Source organism: Hypanus sabinus, chromosome 3, assembly GCF_030144855.1.
Source record: "Hypanus sabinus isolate sHypSab1 chromosome 3, sHypSab1.hap1, whole genome shotgun sequence".
NCBI lineage: Eukaryota > Metazoa > Chordata > Chondrichthyes > Myliobatiformes > Dasyatidae > Hypanus > Hypanus sabinus.
The window spans coordinates 37,406,610-37,425,828 of NC_082708.1; the positions used below are offsets into that span (position 1 = coordinate 37,406,610).

General features: G+C 39.6%; 1 protein-coding gene across 3 annotated transcripts in view; it reads right to left on the bottom strand.

The window, feature by feature from the left end:
* The window catches only part of LOC132391212 (sister chromatid cohesion protein PDS5 homolog B-like), a 278,188-nt gene that overhangs the window by 128,863 nt on the left and 130,106 nt on the right, over nucleotides 1-19,219 (bottom strand). For all 3 annotated transcript variants that reach the window (XR_009511122.1, XM_059964116.1, XM_059964115.1), the window contains 3 exons: nucleotides 15,053-15,193; nucleotides 11,910-12,025; nucleotides 6,740-6,834 (listed from right to left, as the gene is read on the bottom strand). Coding sequence is in view for 2 of the 3 variants with exons in the window: in XM_059964116.1 (XP_059820099.1) it covers nucleotides 6,740-6,834; nucleotides 11,910-12,025; nucleotides 15,053-15,193 (352 nt within the window). In the remaining variant the exon portion in view is untranslated. The remainder of the gene's footprint in view (nucleotides 1-6,739; nucleotides 6,835-11,909; nucleotides 12,026-15,052; nucleotides 15,194-19,219) is intronic.

Genomic DNA, 19,219 nt, shown 5'->3' on the forward strand with positions numbered 1-19,219 from the left:
TCAATCTCGAACTATTAACCAGAGAACTATTAACTTTGAAAGCAACTGCAATGACAAAACATTGCTGTCATTAGAATACATGAGATAAATGACGCACAGCAAAAGGACCCTATTACTCACCTGGTATATTTTATTTACACAATTGAAACTAGGTTCTTAATGTAGCTTATTTCACAGATAATATTCCCCCCTCCTGTTTTTTCTAAGTTTTGCCACCAAGCAACTCTTTAAGCAATAGCAGTTCACAATTGGAGCTATAGAGCATTTGCACTGAGCAAACCTGATGAATCATGAAACTTTCTCAGTTTCAAAACATATTTGATAATCAAACGTCTCTAGGGACTATTGAAAAAGACTAAAATTTAAATATTAAAAAAAAATTAGAAACACATGAAATTGCTATTAAATGAAAAAAACCTCCATTCGGCTTTTAAATGAATTTAATTTAATTTAATGATCTGCTGAATGAAATACGCATATGATAGCGGGAAAATACCTGAGGAAAGGGGTAAGTCAGCATTTATTACACCGCCGGAACAAAACCTAAAGCAATTAAATACTAGTTACACTGCACAATTAGTTTAATAAGTCATCTTAGTGAAAGTCCTGCAATGAATCATCATGATGAGAGAAGGAAAGTGAACAAAGCTGGAGACCACTCGAGAGCAGTAAAGCTTCATTGAAGATAGTGGAACGCGAAATGCATTCTTCATCCTTAGAATGATTTGTGAGTGCACTATAGGGGCCCAGAAAGATTTAAGGTTCATTTATTCATTATCCAGCTCTTAAATTCTTCTTTTCCGGGTATAGCCATGAAACCAAGAAAGAAAGGCAGCATGATCATCAACTCCCAAATCCCTCCTCCCCACACAAAAACAGAACAGGCACAATCAAACCTCCCCCCCCCACCCCGCCCAAGTACACCCCCACACAAAAACTTGTACCCAAGTTTCATCAATTATACCAAAGCTTTTGATAAGTTGAAACATGAAGAGCTTATAAAAGTCCTTCAGCACTTGGATATTGATGGGAAAGATATCAGCATCATCAAAAATTTGTATTGGGAACAAAGAACAGGAATGAGAATTGAAAATGAGACAAATTATTTTGTCCAGATTAAGAGGCGAGTCAGACAGGGCAGCGTTCTCTCACCCGACCTATTCAAACTTTATAGTGAGAAGGTTCTAAGAGCAATTAGCAATATTCTAGGCATGATAACTGGCAGATACAATTTGAACAAACTACAATACACAGAGCCGATAGCTACTTCTAAAAAGAATCTCCAGGAAATAGTAGATAAAATCGAAGAGCATGCAAAGAGAGGACTGACCGTCAACTGCAAGATGACCGAATGTATGGTTGTCACAAAAAGAAAGAAATACAGAAATGTGAACTGAAAGTGGGCAATGAAGTAATTAGTTCAATTACTTAGAGAGCATGATAGTAGAGCTATCATGTAGTAGGGCTGAAGTTGAAATTAGGAGGAAGATTGCAATTGCTAAATGCATGTTCGAACATTTTAGCAAGATTACTAAAGAATAATGTAATTTCTATGGGTACAAAACTCATAAACATAAACCCATGTTATGTTTATTCCACACTAACATATGGAGCAAATATTGCACAATATCAAAGCAAAATGAGGGAAGACTCAAAAGCTGAAGAAATGTGGTTTTTGAGAAGAATGCTGAAAATATTGTAGAAGGTCAGAGTAATAAATGAACTGTAAAACAATGGAATAAGAAGATAACTGATATCAATCAGGAAATGGCAGCTGGAATTTCTGGGATGTGTACTGAGGAAAGAGAAGCTTGAACATCATGCAGTGATGGAAGAAAAAGTCGCAGTCAATAGGGCATGACATTCATGAGTTGCATCAAGCGATGGACAGCCAAAAGTTTTGAAGAGCTTTTTAGAACTTCTCAGATTAAAGACAGATGGAAGACCAAGATCACCCCACACCATAGGACACAGCACATAATGTTCATAAATGGGACCTTTTTCCAATTAGAAAAAAATGGAGCAACATTATGGCAGGACTATAAGTGAAACATATCTAGTCTCTCATTTCTATTCCAGCACTCAATCACAGATCTAGAAATAGAGTAAGAGGTCAGAAGGGCACGCATTATATCTTTCAGTCTTCCACATTCTTTGCAGTGGTGGGACAAGTTCCTGTGGGGTCACAACCAGCCGCTTTTCAATATCCCAAGGATGTGGCCTAGAAGACAAGCAGGCCTTCAGGGTTCCGAAGTTTCACAGCCCTGTGGATAGGATGATTCTAAGCTGGTACCGCTGACTGAAGCATTACAGGAGAGAACAGAACATCGGGAACAACGGATCAGCTGCTAGACCAGGGGTGGGCAAACTTTTTGACTTGTGGGCCACAAAGGGTTCTAAAATTTGACAGGGGGGCCGGACCAGGAGCAGATGGACGGAGTGTTTTGGTAATACACCTCATAAGAGAAAATAAAATATCATGGGATATTTAGAAAACACGTGCTTTAATTTCAATTGAAAATGAACAAATGCATTACAACAAAATATCTGTCTTTGAAGTCCCATGGTATTTGGCTAATTATTGAAATGACTTTTAAAACACTGAAAATTAAATGAATAAAATACAGCTTTTTTTAATAGTAACAGTTATTGTTTTAAAGCACTGAAAATTCTGTTAATTCTTCAAGATATCATCATCACTCTCCTCCTGCCTGTCTTTATTTCAAAAACAGTAGGAGATGCAGGTCTACTTGTCCTGCTCCTTCTTATTCAATTGTCCCCTGTGCCAAAACTCAACAACGACCAGCACAAGGACAGAACAGTGACAGCGCGCCAGTATGCGGAGTGCGCTATTTGATCTGGAGCGCATTTTTTATTTTGAGAACTTACGTGCACCTGCGCACTACTCATGTCCATCACTTAACAGAAATGACATGTAACATGTAAGGCTTATTGAAAAAATATTTTCAAATGCATTTTTTACATAACACAACGAAGAAACTTGTTTTTAATTTCAGTGGGAACAGTGTTGTTGGTCTCCCTTTTTAGCCAGCGCATCAAAATCTGGATTTAGTTTTGTTGTGGCGATTCTCAGGATGGATCTGAGGTGTTGGTCAGTTAACTTGGATCTGTGGCTGGCTTTGTTGATGTTCATGACGCCGAACGCCTGCTCACACGAATAGGTCGAGCCGAACAAAGAGTAAAGCGCAAATGTGGAGTAATATGCTGCACCTCAACAAAGGTCAATGTGTAGCGGTGTGCTACATGCAGCGCTAAAATTACAACACGGAGTCGGTAACTGCAGTCGAAGAAAAAAAACTTTATTCGAAATCCCCAGCCTCACTTTTAAGCCTCCCTCAACCTGCCCCCCTGTGGCGCAGAGGCTCCAAAGCTCTCTGCTCGCAAATCCCCGCAGGCTATCTCCCTTGCTGGCTAATTGTGAGCCGGTTCGGATGTGCCAGGAAATGGGTCGCCACAAATGTATATAGAGTGCGTCATCTATTGGGAAAACGCCAGAATTGCAGGGAAAAAACCTTAACAAGGTATATTAATATAATTTCATCAAGTTCTGCGGGCTGGATTAAAAAGCTTAACGGGCCGCATATGGCCCGCGGGCCATAGTTTGCCCATGCCTGTGCTAGACACTCTGCACTCAGTGAATCACGCTCTCCCTCTCCCCCTAGTTGGTGGAGGAGAGATTATTGCTGATTCTCCAGGCAGAGAACTCAGAAAAAGAAGTGGCACAACTGACTTCTAACACCATAAATCAGCAAGTTGTTTTGTCATGTCTCCACTCTTGCTGAAAGGGGGCACCTCTTTTTCCCTATTAGGGGGAGAGAGAGAGAGAGAGAGAGAGAGAGAGAGAGCCTGTGGCATGACAAATTGTCAGGTGGAAGATTTTTTTGGTTGTACTGCAAATCATGGTCTTTCTTGGGGGAATTTGCTATTGCATGCTTGATGGGTGGAGAGTGCTGATGCTTTTTTTTAAATGGAAGTGGGTGGTGTGGGAGAGGGTCATTGCTTTGCTGCTGTTTGTGTGGAGAGGAGGGTGGATGGACTCTGAGTTTCTAATGTTTTAAATATCACTCATTCTTTGGAGCACTCATCTGTTTCTGTGGATGTGTGACAAACAAGAATTTCAGGATGTGTATTTCATACATTTATCTGATGTTAAATTGAACTATTGAAACTACTGAATGAGAACAGAGTTGAGAATCTGCCACAATACCTTGTTCAGTCAGTGATGTTGCACTGAATCTGGTCCAATATGAGAAATACTCAAAAGGATTCAAGGAAAAGAAATCAAATGTTTCTAGTAACAAAAGTGATGAACCAAACTTAACTTCATGTTTAAAAAAATCACCTGTCCGGATTGCATATGCAAACAGCAAATAAAAGTTGCAATGTAGTTCACCACAGAACACGTGATGAACATTGTCATTTTTTAAAATTTGCTTTTTGACTTCGTTAAATATCAATAAAACTCAAAGAGCAACATGACTTAATTTCAGTCCTTGAAATACAAAACACCTTAAAATTGTTATGTTTTTATCCATTTTCAAAAGAAACTGAAATGGTAAGAGTTTTTACTGTAGAGTATAGGTCCCTGCCACCTTCAAACACCCGATTTGTATGCAGCCTGTGCATATGATCAAACATTTGGGAGACCAGCAGGATGTATCTGTAGATTTCTGCAGGGCTACACACATCTGCCATGTGCCAATTCAGTTCGAGGTTGCATTCCAGACTTACAAGCAATTCAGGGAAAGGAACACTGCAGTAACAACTAATTACAAATTTACTTTCTACAAACCACTTATGAATGAATCTTTGTTGTTTCCACAGCAATATAATTTAAATCCTCTAAGGAAATTTTCAAAACCATTATCATCAACAATGAATTTATATATTCCTTTCTGAAGCTGAAGCCATTAATTATTTCAACTGTGAATGTTCAACACATTTGTGACACAACGAGGACTATTGAGCAATACTTGTAATTCACCATCTAATTTTCTACACAGTCTAGCCTGTACAGCAACACAATTCAACATAAATCCCACATCCTTCTAGAAACTTAAAAATCCACTTCACAGTTCCCAAAATCTTGCCTTTCATAAAATCCCAGTTTAATTCAGAACCTCATCATAAAGATTAAAAGAAATCCATGCACGCAGTTCATAAGCAATAATTCTTATTCTTCGCAATATTGAAATTTAAAGTAACCAAACAATAATCAAAATACCACATCCAGATCTAGAATAAAATTCATGTTGTTGTTCCAAATATTTATTAAATTACTTGAAGATTAGATTACCTTAAAATCAGCACATCAGAACCTTGCAGCTTTCTCTTCTGTTGTGTTTTGTTTGATGCTCTTTCAATTAGCCTTCTTTCCTTGAAACACTCAAACAGCCCTAACCCAAAGTCATAAGTAACAAAAAGACTGCAACAACTTCAGAAATACAAGTACCCTCAATTATGCACTGAATTGATATCCATTTTATTCCCTGTTCTTTGTAGGATATATCTTATAAAATCCAACCAGCTACCCAAAATTTCCAATCCCGTACCATTGTTTTCTGGGGTTTAAGATTCCGATGGGCAACTGCCTCCCTGCTGAATAGTCAGAAAGCCCTCGGGAGTACAGCAGCCTCGAAGCTACAAACGGCTAGTCCACCTACAAATGATCTTGACAGCTAGCAAAACCCACATCCATGCTCAGTGACTATCAAAGCAGTCCAATGAACAACAGCAGAACTCACAATTCTGATGAAGAGTCATTGAACTGAAACATTAACTCTGTTTTATTTCTTGTGCACATTTCTTTCTATTTCGAGAATATATGGCAACACTGTTGTCAAGTTCCCAATTATCAGCATTATGGAAACCAGAAATACAATTGCAGCAGTCACATAAATGCAAAAGTCACACGGAAACGTCAGAAGTTGAATGTCCTGTGGTGAGTCATCCACCTTCTAACACTTCAAAAACCTTTTCAGGATTTAGGAGACATAAATCAGGTGAGTTATGATTATCCTCCACTGGTCTGCATAAGTGCAGCTCCAAAAGTTGATGTTCAAAACCATCTCGGGTAAGGCAGCCAGACTGACTGGCACCATGACCACTATGATAAACATTTGTTCCCTCCATTCCTGCTGTAAAAAGAATACATTGTGCACCTCAGGCAGCATCTATGAAGAGAAATAAACAGTCAAAGTTTCAGGCTAAGATCCTTCATAGCACTATTCTTCTCTGTAGTTGCTGCCTGACCTGCTGAGTCTCTCCAGCATGTGTGTGTTACTCTGGATTTCCAGCATCTTCAGAATTTCATGTATTTACAATATGCATCTTTTACAAAGTTCAATGTGATACTTACCTAAGCTACTTGAACAACATCTCCAAAATCCTTAATCTTTACTACAAAAGGTTAAAAACAGACACATCAGAAAACCACCATCAGCAAGTTTACCTCCAAGTTTTCTGTTGTGTAGTCAATATATCAGCATTCTTTTATTGTGACTGGGTCCAAAATCTGGAACTCCCTATCCAACAGCGCCATGATATTCCTTCATAACAAGGACTCCAACAGTTGAAGAACATTTTCAAGATACAGTAGGATTTAACTATACTGATCTTGTCATCAATCTCCCAATATTTCTGATAAGTATTATTATTATTTTTTCTATTAGTTGAGAAATCAGTATATTCTTTATAAATTAGTTAATTGGATACTTACCAGTCAGATCTTTTGCTAAATCTGGATGATTCATAAGACAGTGGCTTGCAAACTTCACACATTCAAGACGGATAGGAACATGGATGTCATTGAATCTACAAGAAGATTGTAGAAATAATGCAAAATTGGAAGCAGTTCACGGAATTGTGATTTTTTTTTAAAACTAAGCCACATACACTAGGGGTTTTAAGCCTTTATTATGAAATCTTTATAAACTTTGCAGACTCTTCACCAAAACTAATTGCATTTCATTTTCCACAAGCGAAACCCTATAGGCAGATGTGGCTTTCTTAATAGCCAGATACAAAGGTTTTTTCCAAATGGAATTAAAACTTCTACACGGATCAAAATGGTGACTTTAAGATATACTGAAGTAAATTCAGCATCCATTGAACCATAGCAAATCCATGCTGGACCTTCTGCAATGATTTTTATATTTTGTGTTAATAATGCAAGGCTCAAAATCATAAAAATCTGCAAAGTAAATAATATTGAATAAATACATCACTTTTTTTATATATATACACACACACACACAAGCCCACTTAAATGTGAATATGAGGATACCATCTGTAACTTTTAAATTTGAAATTCATGTAATCCTAGAAGAACATATTTACCAGTTCCTCTCATGGTTTTAGGGAGGGGTCACCAACTTTCTTTGCACCGCGGACCAGTTTATTATTGACAATATTCTTGTGGACCAGCTGACCGGGGGGGGGTGGTGTGGTGGTTAATCACGACTGGAATACAGCGATACTTGAAGGGGGTTCCTTATGTCCAATCTATTCCACAATTATTTAGTTTTCATGGCTATCAGTACTTGCTTCTGTCCAAAAACTCACCGGGTTTGTCTTTCAGTGCAGGGTGCTTGGACTCAAGGTACTGAAGCATTTTTGAGGGCTTCATTGCATCATTAGACAGCCTCCAGGCCCAAACTCCAGCCTCCCGCCTACCCGCCGCCAGATGCCTTGGCCAGGTGCGGCTGGTTGTGGGTGGGTTGAAAGGACAAGGTAAGGGCCGGAGGTTCCCATGCTGGGGCTGCAGCGGTCGCAGTCCGGACAGAGTGACTGAGCGAGGAATGCAAAAGGCGTGTGCCCCCCCCCCCCACCCCCCGTACGTAGGTAGGTTCTATCGGCCAACAAAAGTTTGGCTCGAGGGATGATTTTCAGTAGATTGCAGCAAGGTAGCTGCTCTGCTACTTACAAAACCCTGAGCCCAAATTAGGTCATCTGCAAATATTTTAGCACCGGGTTCCCCAAGAACATTCGGTGTGCTAAATAGGTTTGGAGGGGGCGTCCATCTGTCTGTACACCAGGCCAGTAGCAACGGCACTTCTTGCCGGCCACACAAGGCCAACAAGTGATCCCTGGCGCCAGGGTATCACTGAATTTAGGTGACAGATGACTTTGCGTGCATTTAAGTTCAACAGTGGGTGTGACAGGGAATGAAGAAAGGTGCAGCTGACTCATCGTTTCATGTTGCCAAATCATATTGTTTCCTTGTGGCCCAGTGGCACATGTTTTGCGGCCCGGTGGTTGGGGACCACTGTTTTAGGGCATCCAAATTGCTTAACAATAACAAGATACTTTAAAAATATGTCACAGGTGATAGGTGATTCGATTGTAAGGGAAATAGATAGGCGTTTCTGCGGCCGCAAACGAGACTCCAGGATGGTATGTTGCCTCCCTGGTGCAAGGGTCAAGGATGTCTCTGAGCGGCTGCAGGACATTCTGGAATGGGAGGGTGCACAGCCAGTGGTTGTGGTCCACATAGGTACCAACAGTATAGGTAAAAAACGGGATTAGGTCCTACAAGGTGAATTTAGGGAGTTAGGAGATAAACTAAAAAGTAGGACCACTAAGTTAATAATCTCTGGATTACTACCAGTGCCATGTGCTAGTCAGAGTAGAAATAGGGGGATATTTCAGATGAATACGTGGCTTGAAAAATGGTGCAAGGGGGAGGGATTCAAATTTCTGGGGCATTGGAACCAGTTCTGGGTGAAGTGGGACTGGTATAAACAGGACAGTCTGCACCTGGGCTGGACTGGAACCAATGTCCTAGGGGGAGCGTTTGCCACTGCTGTTCAGGAGGCTTTAAACTAATGTGGCAGGGGGATGGGAACAAGTGCAGAGAGACAGAGGGGTATAAAATGAGGGTAGAAGCAAAAAGTAGTAAGGTGAAAAGTAAAAGTGGCAGGCAGGCAAATCCAGGGTAAAAAGCAAAATGAGCCACTTTTCAACGTAATTGTTTAAGGGCTAAGAGTGTTGTAAAAACAAGCCTGAAGGCTTTGTGTGTCAATGAGAGGAGCATTCGTAACAAGGTGGATGAATTGAATGTGCAGATAGTTATTAATGAATATGATACAGTTGGGATCACAGAGACATGGCTCCAGGGTGACCAAGGATGGGAGCTCAACATCCAGGGGTATTCAATATTCAGGAGGGATAGACAGGAAAGAAAAGGAGGTGGGGTAGCATTGCTGGTTAGAGAGGAGATTAACACAATAGAAAAGAAGGACATTAGCCTGGAGGATGTGGAATCGAAATGGGTAGAGCTGCATAACACTAAGGGGCAGAAAATGCTGGTGGGAGTTGTGTACAGGCCACCTAACAGTAGTAGTGAGGTTGGGGATGGCATTAAACAGGAAATTAGAAATGTGTGCAATAAAGGAACAGTAGTTATAATGTGTGACTTCAATCTACATATAGATTGGGTGAACCAAGTTGGTAAGGGTGCTGAGGAAGAGGATTTCTTGGAATATATGCAGGATGGTTTTCTGAACCAACATGTCCAGGACCCAACTAGAGAGCAGGCCATTCTAGATTGGGTATTAAGCAATGAGGAAGGGTTAGTTAGCAATCTTGTCGTGCGAGGCCCCTTGTGTAAGAGTGACCATAATATGGTGGAATTCTTCATTAAGATGGAGAGTGACATAGTTAATTCAGAAACAAAGGTTCTGAACTTAAAGAAGGGTAATTTTGAAGGTATGAGACATGAATTAGCTAAGATAGACTGGTAAATGATACTTCAAGGGTTGACGGTGGATATGCAATGGCAAGCATTTAAAGATCGCATGGATGAACTACAACAATTGTTCATCCCAGTTTGGCAAAAGAATAAACCAGGGAAGGTAGTGCACCCGTGGCTGACAAGGGAAATTAGGGATAGTATCAAGTCCAAAGAAAAGCGGTACACCTGAGGACTGGGAGAAATTCAGAGACCAGCAGAGGAGGACAAAGGGCTTAATTAGAAAAGGGAAAAAAGATTATGAGAGAAAGCTGGCAGGTAACATAAAAACTGACTGTAAAAGCTTTTATAAAAACGTGAAAAGAAAAAGATTGGTCAAGACAAATGTAGGTCCTATACTGTCAGAAACAGGTGAATCGATCATAGGGAACAAAGACATGGCAGACCAATTGAATAACTACTTTGGTTCTGTCTTCACTGAGGAGGACATAAATAATCTTCCGGAAATAGTAAGGGACTGATGGTCCAGTGAGATGGAGGAACTGAGGGAAATACATGTTAGTAGGGAAGTGGTGTTAGGTAAATTGAAGGGATTAAAGGCAAATAAATCCCCAGGGCCAGATGGTCTGCATCCCAGAGTGCTTAAGGAAGTAGCCCAAGAAATAGTGGATGCATTAGTGATAATTTTTCAAAACTCCTTAGATTCGGGATTAGTTCCTGAGGATTGGAGGGTGGCTAATGTAACCCCACTTTTTAAAAAAGGAGAGGGAAACCAGGGAGTTATAGATCGGTTAGTCTGACATCGGTGGTGGGGAAAATGTTAGAGTCAGTTATCAAATATGTGATAACAGCACATTTGGAAAGAGGTGAAATCATCGGACAAAGTCAGCATGGATTTGTGAAAGGAAAATCATGTCTGATGGATCTTATAGAATTTTTTGAAGATGTAACTAGCAGAGTGGATAGGGGAGAGCCAGTGGATGTGGTATACTTAGATTTTCAAAAGGCTTTTGACAAGGTCCCACACAGGAGATTAGTGTGCAAACTTAAAGCACACCGTATTGGGGGTATGGTATTGATGTGGATAGAGAATTGGTTGGCAGACAGGAAGCAAAGAGTGGGAGTAAACGGGACCTTTTCAGAATGGCAGGCAGTGACTAGTGGGGTACCGCAAGGCTCAGTGCTGAGACCCCAGTTGTTTGCAATATATATTAATGATTTAGACGAGGGAATTAAATGCAGCATCTCCAAGTTTGCAGATGACACGAAGCTGGGCGGTGGTCTTAGCTGTGAGGAGGGCGCTAAGAGGATGCAGGGTGACTTGGATAGGTTAGGTCAGTGGGCAAATTCATGGCAGATGAAACTTAACGTGGATAAATGTGAGGTTATCCACTTGGTTGCAAGAACAGGAAAACAGATTATTATCTGAACGGTGGCCGATTAGGAAAAGGGGAGATGCAACGAGACCTGGGTGTCATTGTACACCAGTCATTGAAGGTGGGCATGCAGGTACAGCATGCAGTGAAAAAGGCAAATGGTATGTTGGCATTCATAGCAAAAGGATTTGAGTACAGGAGCAGGGAGGTTCTACTGCAGTTGTACAAGGCCTTGGTGAGACCGCACCTAGAATATTGTGTGCAGTTTTGGTCCCCTAATCTGAGGAAAGACATTCTTGCCATAGAGGGAGTACAGAGAAGGTTCACCAGATTGATTCCTGGGATAGCAAGACTTACATAAGAAGAAAGACAGGATCGACTAGGCTTATACTCACTGGAATTTAGAAGATTGAGGGGGGATCTTATTGAAACATATAAAATTCTAAAGGGATTGGACAGGCTAGATGCAGCAAGATTGTTTCTGATGTTGGGGAAGTCCAGAACGAGGGGTCACAGTTTAAGGATAAAGGGAAGGCCTTTTAGGACCGAGATGAGGAAGAACTTCTTCACACAGAGAGTGGTGAATCTGTGGAATTCTCTGCCACAGTTGAGGCCGGTTCATTGGCTATCTTTAAGAGGAAGTTAGATATGGCCCTTGTGGATAAAGGGATCAGGGGGTATGGAGAGAAAGCAGGTACAGGGTTCTGAGTTGGATGATCAGCCATGATCATACTGAATGGTGGTGTAGGCTCGAAGGGCCAAATGGCCTACTCCTGCACCTATTTTCTATGTTTCAATGTCATTGTTAAATTGTAACCTACCTTCCCAAGTAACACTGCCACAATGGTTTGTTCTGGGATGCCAATTCAGAATCTTTTGCTCCAAACATTTTTGCCAGCAGCTTAACGACTGCTAGACGTTCTTCATTATCATTGCTCTGTAAACATAAAAATTGAAGAAATTGCCATCCAAATTTCTTTTTTTAAAAAAAGCTTCATCACGTAAACAGTTAAAACCCCTTTATCGAAATAAGTCTCTTCTTGTCATCATCATTAACAAATGCATTTTGTGAAAAAATGAAAGTATTCTAGTCTAAGAATGAGGAATCTATATCCAAAATGTTGAAAAGACAGAAACTAAAGTGTGTCAGAAACACAAATATCACAGGAAAAGACTCAGATTAAACAAATGAAATTGTTACTGATGGATGATTACAGTTGTGCCTGAGCAGGTAAAGAAATTCTTAGAGTGGTTCGAAACTGGTGATCTAAAGTTCTTTAAAAAGAAAGGACAAGATAGAATAAGAAAAGGGATATGAAGATTATTTGGTAATCCAGTTACAAATTTCTTTGGCAAAATTTGCGATACCTTTCAGGAATTTTGCAGTTTAAAAAAAAATTTGGAATATATTCAATAGTACATATCCTATTTTTTTTCCCTTTTCTAAACGAGATCTACTTGATAATAGAAACATAGAAAACCTACGGCACAATACAGGGCCTTCATTCCACAATGCTGTGCCAAGCACGTACTTACGTTAGAAATTACCCACAGCCTTCTATTTTTCTAAGCTCCATGTATCTATCCAAGATTCTCTTAATAGACCCTGTTGTATTCACTTCTACCACCATCGCCAGCAGCCCATTCCACGCACTCACCACTCACTGCGTTAAAAAAAACTTACCCTGCCACCTCCTCTGTACCTGCTTCCAAGCACCTTAAAACAGTGCCCTCTCAGTTAAAATATGCAAAATATATTTTTTAATTTTTGTGTAGAAGAGCAATCAGTTCAAAAAAAAAGTTTGAAGCTGCATGATTGCAATCAAAAGCACACTTAAGATTTGTTCTTAAAACTTGATTATGTAACCTGGAATTCTCTGACATAACATTAAGATACATTTTCTTAAATATTTTGTAAGTTTACTTTGCCACTTCTAATATTCCATATACAAATTATCTACTAATATCTAGATAGTAGATATATCTAATATATCTACTGTAAGGTTCCCATAGAATTCAACACTGCCTTGACATACATGAACTAAATGGCAATATATTGTAGTCTACAATAAGGTGAAAATACTTATTAGTATCAAATATTGTAAAGCAAATCCTTGCTCTGATGGATGAGTTTTACAGAATGCACACTGCAAAATACAAGCTCAGGTATGCTCAAATATGTGGCTAGAAAGACTGAAGTATTTTAAAAGATATAATACTGCAACATTCTCTCGAGCAACTGGATTATTAAAATCAGAACAACTTGGGCACTGAGCTTTACCAAACTAAACACCAGTTAACAACTCATCCTCAGTATTTCAAATTGGAAACAGTGTCATCAGGATAAGAATGCACAATTGTTTATAGTCACTTATGGAGAGACTTGAAAGCATGTTTTCATGCTTAGTGAAGTGGAAAAAAGCATTTAAAAAAAAAGAACAAAGTAAGGAAGACAGGAAGTTAACTAATAAAATAACTATACGCAAGACCAGGTGAAGGTTTTCTTAGAAATTGACAATGTTGTTCAGAATTTAGTCTCAGTTGTATACAACACCAAAGTATGCAAATATCAAAAAAACATCAACATTTTCATGGTTATGTATGCACAAGTATTTTTTTACTTTAAAAGTGTATGAAAATCATATTAATTTGAAACAAATTTAGAAGACTTGTTTCATCCAGCAGGTCCCTGGTGACTTTCAAGGGAATTCAAAGTGAATTTATTATCAAAGGATGTATAAATTATACAACCTTGAGAATTGTTTCCTTACAGGCAGTTGTAAAGCAAGGAACCCGAAAGAAACCAATTAAAAAAATTAAGACCACCCCCAGTACCCTCAGAGAAAGAGAAAAAAACAACAAACCATGCAAACAATAGAAGTGAACAACAGTATTCCAAATCAAATTTGATGCAAATCCCCAGAGCTGCTCAGAGTAGGTGCAAGGCTTTGGAACTCAGTTCATTATATTAGTAGAGCAAGTTGCTGCAAAGTTTGCAGATGTGAAGCACAGCAACTGGGGCAGTCTTACAGCCTTAGCATAGCAGAGAAAGGAGCGCATAGACTATCTGATTAAACTGTCTGAAGCTGACAATAGGACCTGGACCCCACTGTGATGACTCAATCCAGGTCTAGATTTCACTGCCAGAGATGCCACTCTCAATTTCTCCAAATTGTCTCTGCATTTACTCAGCCTTTCCAAATTGGCTCAGCACTTAGTTCCACTTCCCTCCATTTACTTGTATCTTGCAACTTATTCTCTCTTACATAAGCCCATCAACTACCTTTTCATTCTTTTGCCATTAACCTGAACTGAAGAAATAATTTATAGTAGTCAATTAATCTACCACAATACCTTTGGAATACAAGAGCTAGCAGGAGAATCTGGAGAAACATACATGATGCAATCTCCTCACCACAGCACTGGAGGTCAACAACAAACGTGGGTCTCCAGAGCTACAAAGCAACACTAACTCCTGCACCTAAGGTGCCTGATCATATTGTCCTAGCAAACTCTCTTCTCACCTTTTAACTATCTTCTTTTTCCACAGTTCATTTGTCCAATTTCTGATCTAGTCATACCAAGAAACCAACCTACTCAGTCACCCACAACACCTCTTGCATCCCATCATCTCAGTTATTGCTTAAAAACATTACATTTTGCCCTACATTATTGTATTGTCTTCACCTTGAAAGACATTGAAACAAGATACAATTTACCATGCATCTAGAAAATAATCAGGCAAGAAAAATATTTTAAAATTTATTCCAAGAATAGTGTTGCAGTGCAGTGAAGGTTGAATAGAGTTAAATAAACTTAATGGTCTAGTTATATTAATGCCAGAAATTATCCATGATTACATTAATTTTAAAGAAACATTATTACACATTACTTGTCAAGAATTACAGATCAAGTTAATGTTTCAGTCACCATGCAACATATAGAAATATGTGAACAGATGTACCTTAAGTTTAAATTCCAGCTGTGGTAGAACAGAAAGTAACAGATGACTATCAATATTGTAGAGCTCAAGGATCAGGTCAAAGACATGCTCTGATAGATCACTGATGGAGGTTTTGCCCAACATTAAAACCTGGTTAAAAAACTGTTGGCAGAAAATTTACCAGTTAGTAGGATATGTACTAAACATCAGTATTATAATAATCCAAAAAGCGCATATGAAAATCAAATTCAATGTAAAAGTGAACATCCTCTCCAACATCCCCTCCATACCAAGCATTAAATATAAATTGCCCCAAACTTCTGATCAGCTGCCAGCACAGTAAAAGACTCATCGACCAGCAATTTGCAGAAATGCTTTGAGAATTGATAAGTCATACCTTTGTACTGAAAAGTTGTCAAAGATCAATTTAAACAAAACAAAAATTTTATTATATTTAACATACTTCATGGTTGTTTGTTTCCTTTGAATTGAAGGAGGTCAATAACCAAGCCAGGTATAAGCAGGCAAAGGAATTATGGGCCAATTTCCTAGCATACATGCTGGTCAACTACGATAGTTAACTTTTCACTACTGGACTTTACTACTAGAGTATACAATCGTCACAGCGATATTTGCTATTGAGACAACAATAGAAAAATCTCCAAAGATGTAACTTATACATAATTACAGGAGATCCCAAACTTGGAAATAGTTCAGGAGCTACACTATGCTGTAGTTCTGTGTGGAACTATCACCCTTTTTAACTGAAATTAAAGACTACAGCATAGTGATATTTTTTGAAGAGCACTGATTTAAAGGAGAAAAATAACAGTAAGATGCCAGACCAATTCACCACTATTATCATTCACTGAAGATGATGTTCCTTCAAAAGTAAGCTCCTCCAAATAAAATGTACCCACTGTATTGTTCTTTAAACTGGCTGCTCAATGCCCATTACATCTCACAGCAGCAATGTCAAAAAAATGAGTGCCCAAGCTAATGACAGCAGTACAGAATTCAAGTATTTCAGTGTTGAGAAAACCCATCAAGGTACTAACAATTCGTTCAAGAATTTGTATCACTGAGTGGGAATGACCTGCGCAGTTTCTTTCAATTTCAGGTAACCACATCAGACCACTTAACACATGTTGATAGAGGGAGGGGGAGGCAAGGCAATAGGAGAGCAAGTTCTGCTGCATGGACATTACATCACAGGAAGGAAGGATGAAGTAAAATAGATATTTGGGCAGCAGGGCGACACACACAGATATCACTGCTGCCGCATAGCTTCAGGATATGGGTTTGATCCTGACCTCTAGTTCTGTCTTGTTTTTTTTCCCCAGCATATTTCACTGTGGTCATGTGGTTATCCTAACCAGAAGACCACAATCTGTGCAGATTGGTGATAATATGTGCTACTCACTGATGATCAACACTGGAGCACCTCACTTAGCCCACTGTTCTACTCTCTATATACACATGACTGCATGGCTAGGCATAGCTCAAGTATGATCTATAAATTTGCTGATGATACAACCATTGTTAGTAGAATCTCAAGTGATGACAAGAGGGCGTACAGGAGTGAGATATGCCAACTAGTGGAGTGGTGCCGCAGCAACAACCTGGCACTCAACGTCAGTACGACGAAAGAGCTGATCGTGGACTTCAGGAAGGGTAAGATGAAGGAGTACATACCAATCCTCATAGAGGGATCAGAAGTGGAGAGAGCAAGCAGCTTCAAGTTCCTGGGTGTCAAGATCTCTAAGGATCTAACCTGGTCCCATCATATCGATGTAGTCATGAAGAAGGCAAGACAGCAGCTATACTTTATTAGGAGTTTGAAAAGATTTGGCATGTCAACAAATACACTCAAAAACTCCTATAGTGGTACCGTGGAGAGCATTCTGACAGACTGCATCACTGTCTGGTATGGAGGGGCTACTGCACAGGAACGAAAGAAGATGCAGGTTATAGTCAGCTCCATCTTGGGTACTAGCCTACAAAGCACCCTGGACATCTTCAGGGAGTGTTGTCTCAGAAAGGCAGCGTCCATTATTAAGGACGTCCAACACTCAGGGCATGCCCTTTTCTCACTGTTACCATCAGGTAGGAAGTACAGAAGCCTGAAGGCACACACTCAGCTATTCAAAAACAGCTTCTTCCCCTCTGCCATCCGATTCCTAAATGGACATTGAATCTTTGGACACTACCTCAATTATACAGTATTTATGTTTTTGCATGTTTTTCAAAAATCTATTCAATAAATGTAATTGATTTACTTATTTGTTATTTTTTCTTTTTCTGCTAGATTATTGCATTGAACTGCTGCTAAGTTAACAAACTCATATGTCACATGCCAGTGATAATAAACTTGATTCTGATTCAGATCTACTGTCTGTAGAATTTTCTCCCACATCCCACAGACCTGCTAATTGATCAACTACTGAAGATAAAGAAAATGTTTTTTAAACTGTGGAAGCCTAGAATGAATGAGAAACACAAATTAGCATCAAGAGAAAAACTAACACTGGGGAACTTATTGGGTCTATGAGGTGATACTGTCACAGGACTTGAGAAGTCCAAAGATTCTGAATGAGAATGAAGATTCATTCATTGACAACTTCAAGATTCAAGATTGTTTCATGCCATTTCAAGTATACACATGTTAAAGAGAATGAAATACTTGTTACTTCGGATCTTCACCGACAAGAAAAACACCAACACAACACAATAAATACAAGTGATGCACACAAAATACTGGAGGTCAGGCAGCATCCATGTAAAAGAGTAAGCAGTCGGCATTTCTTGCTGAAATCCTTCGCCCTGATGAAGGACTTGAGCTGAAGACGTCAAATACTAACCTTTTCTTCTTCCACCCCCCCCCCCCACTCCCACAAAGATACTGCCTGGCCTACTGAGTTTCTCCAGCACTTGTGTGTATTACTCTGACTTCCAGCATCTGCAGATTTTCTCATTTGCCATAAATATAAATATACGAGATAGCTTATATACATAGATTGATTGTATATCCATAAAGTGATACCAGGCACAAAGAGCATCTGTACATTTTGTGAAGCTAATAGGAAATGATAAAATGCTGCTGGTGGGGTGAGTTAGTGGGCAGAGGTGTTGATCTGTCTTACTGCTTGGGGAAAGCAATTGTTTGAGTCTGGTGGTCCTGGCATAAATGCTGTGTTGCCTCCTCCCTGATGGGACTGGGACAAACAGTCCATGGGCAGAGTGGGTGAGACCCTCATAATGCTACTGGCCCTTTTCTGACACCTTCCAGAAAGCATGTCCTTGTTGGTAGGTAGGCTGGTGCTGGTGTAGTGTTGGACAGTCTTGACTACCCATTGTACATCCTTCCTATCTGCTGCAAAACAGCAATACAGCTTGTGAGGATGCTCTCTTCTGTGCATCTGCAGAATGACTTAAGTATAGATGTGCAAAGTCTAGCTCTCTTCAGCCTCAGAAAACAGGGGGTTTGGTGAGCTTTTGTAATTGTGTAGAATGTATTCTGTGCAAGAAGTGAATTGCAACTCATTTGAAACTGCTTGCAGTTTCCATGGCTGCGCCACTAACATAAAGGTGGGGGCAGTGAGGGTGGTGCAATTTCTCTTGGAATTGATAACCTTCTTCTACGTCTTCTAGACATTGAGGAAAAGTTTATTTGCTTGGCACCAGAGATTTCGTGTTCTTCCACCTCCCCTCTGTAAGCCATCTCATCATTAATGGTAATGAGCCCCACCACAGTCATGTCATTGGCAAACTTGATTATGTGATTACTCGGATGTTTGACCGTGTAGTCACATGTGCACAGAGTGCACAGTAATGGGCTCAGCACATTTCTGTGGGGGCACCCGTGTTGAGGATGATTTTTTGGGTTGGAGGAGCGTATGTACATCCTGACTAACTGAAGGGCTTTGGTTAGGAATTCCAAAATCCAGTTGTGTAGTGGTATGTTTCTTCTAATATTTCATAGATTTTAGAGCAATTCCCACAGATTTGGAGGAAAAACTAGGGCCTCTAGCTCATAGCTTAATTATTTTATGTCTATTATAGATTTTGACACAAATCATTTGACTCAAGATTGAAAATACAATCAATTTCCTCAATATTTTTGTACTAAATATAACAGTACATGTGAAGAATAATGTTAAAAGCAAAAAAGTAAAATTCAACCAATGT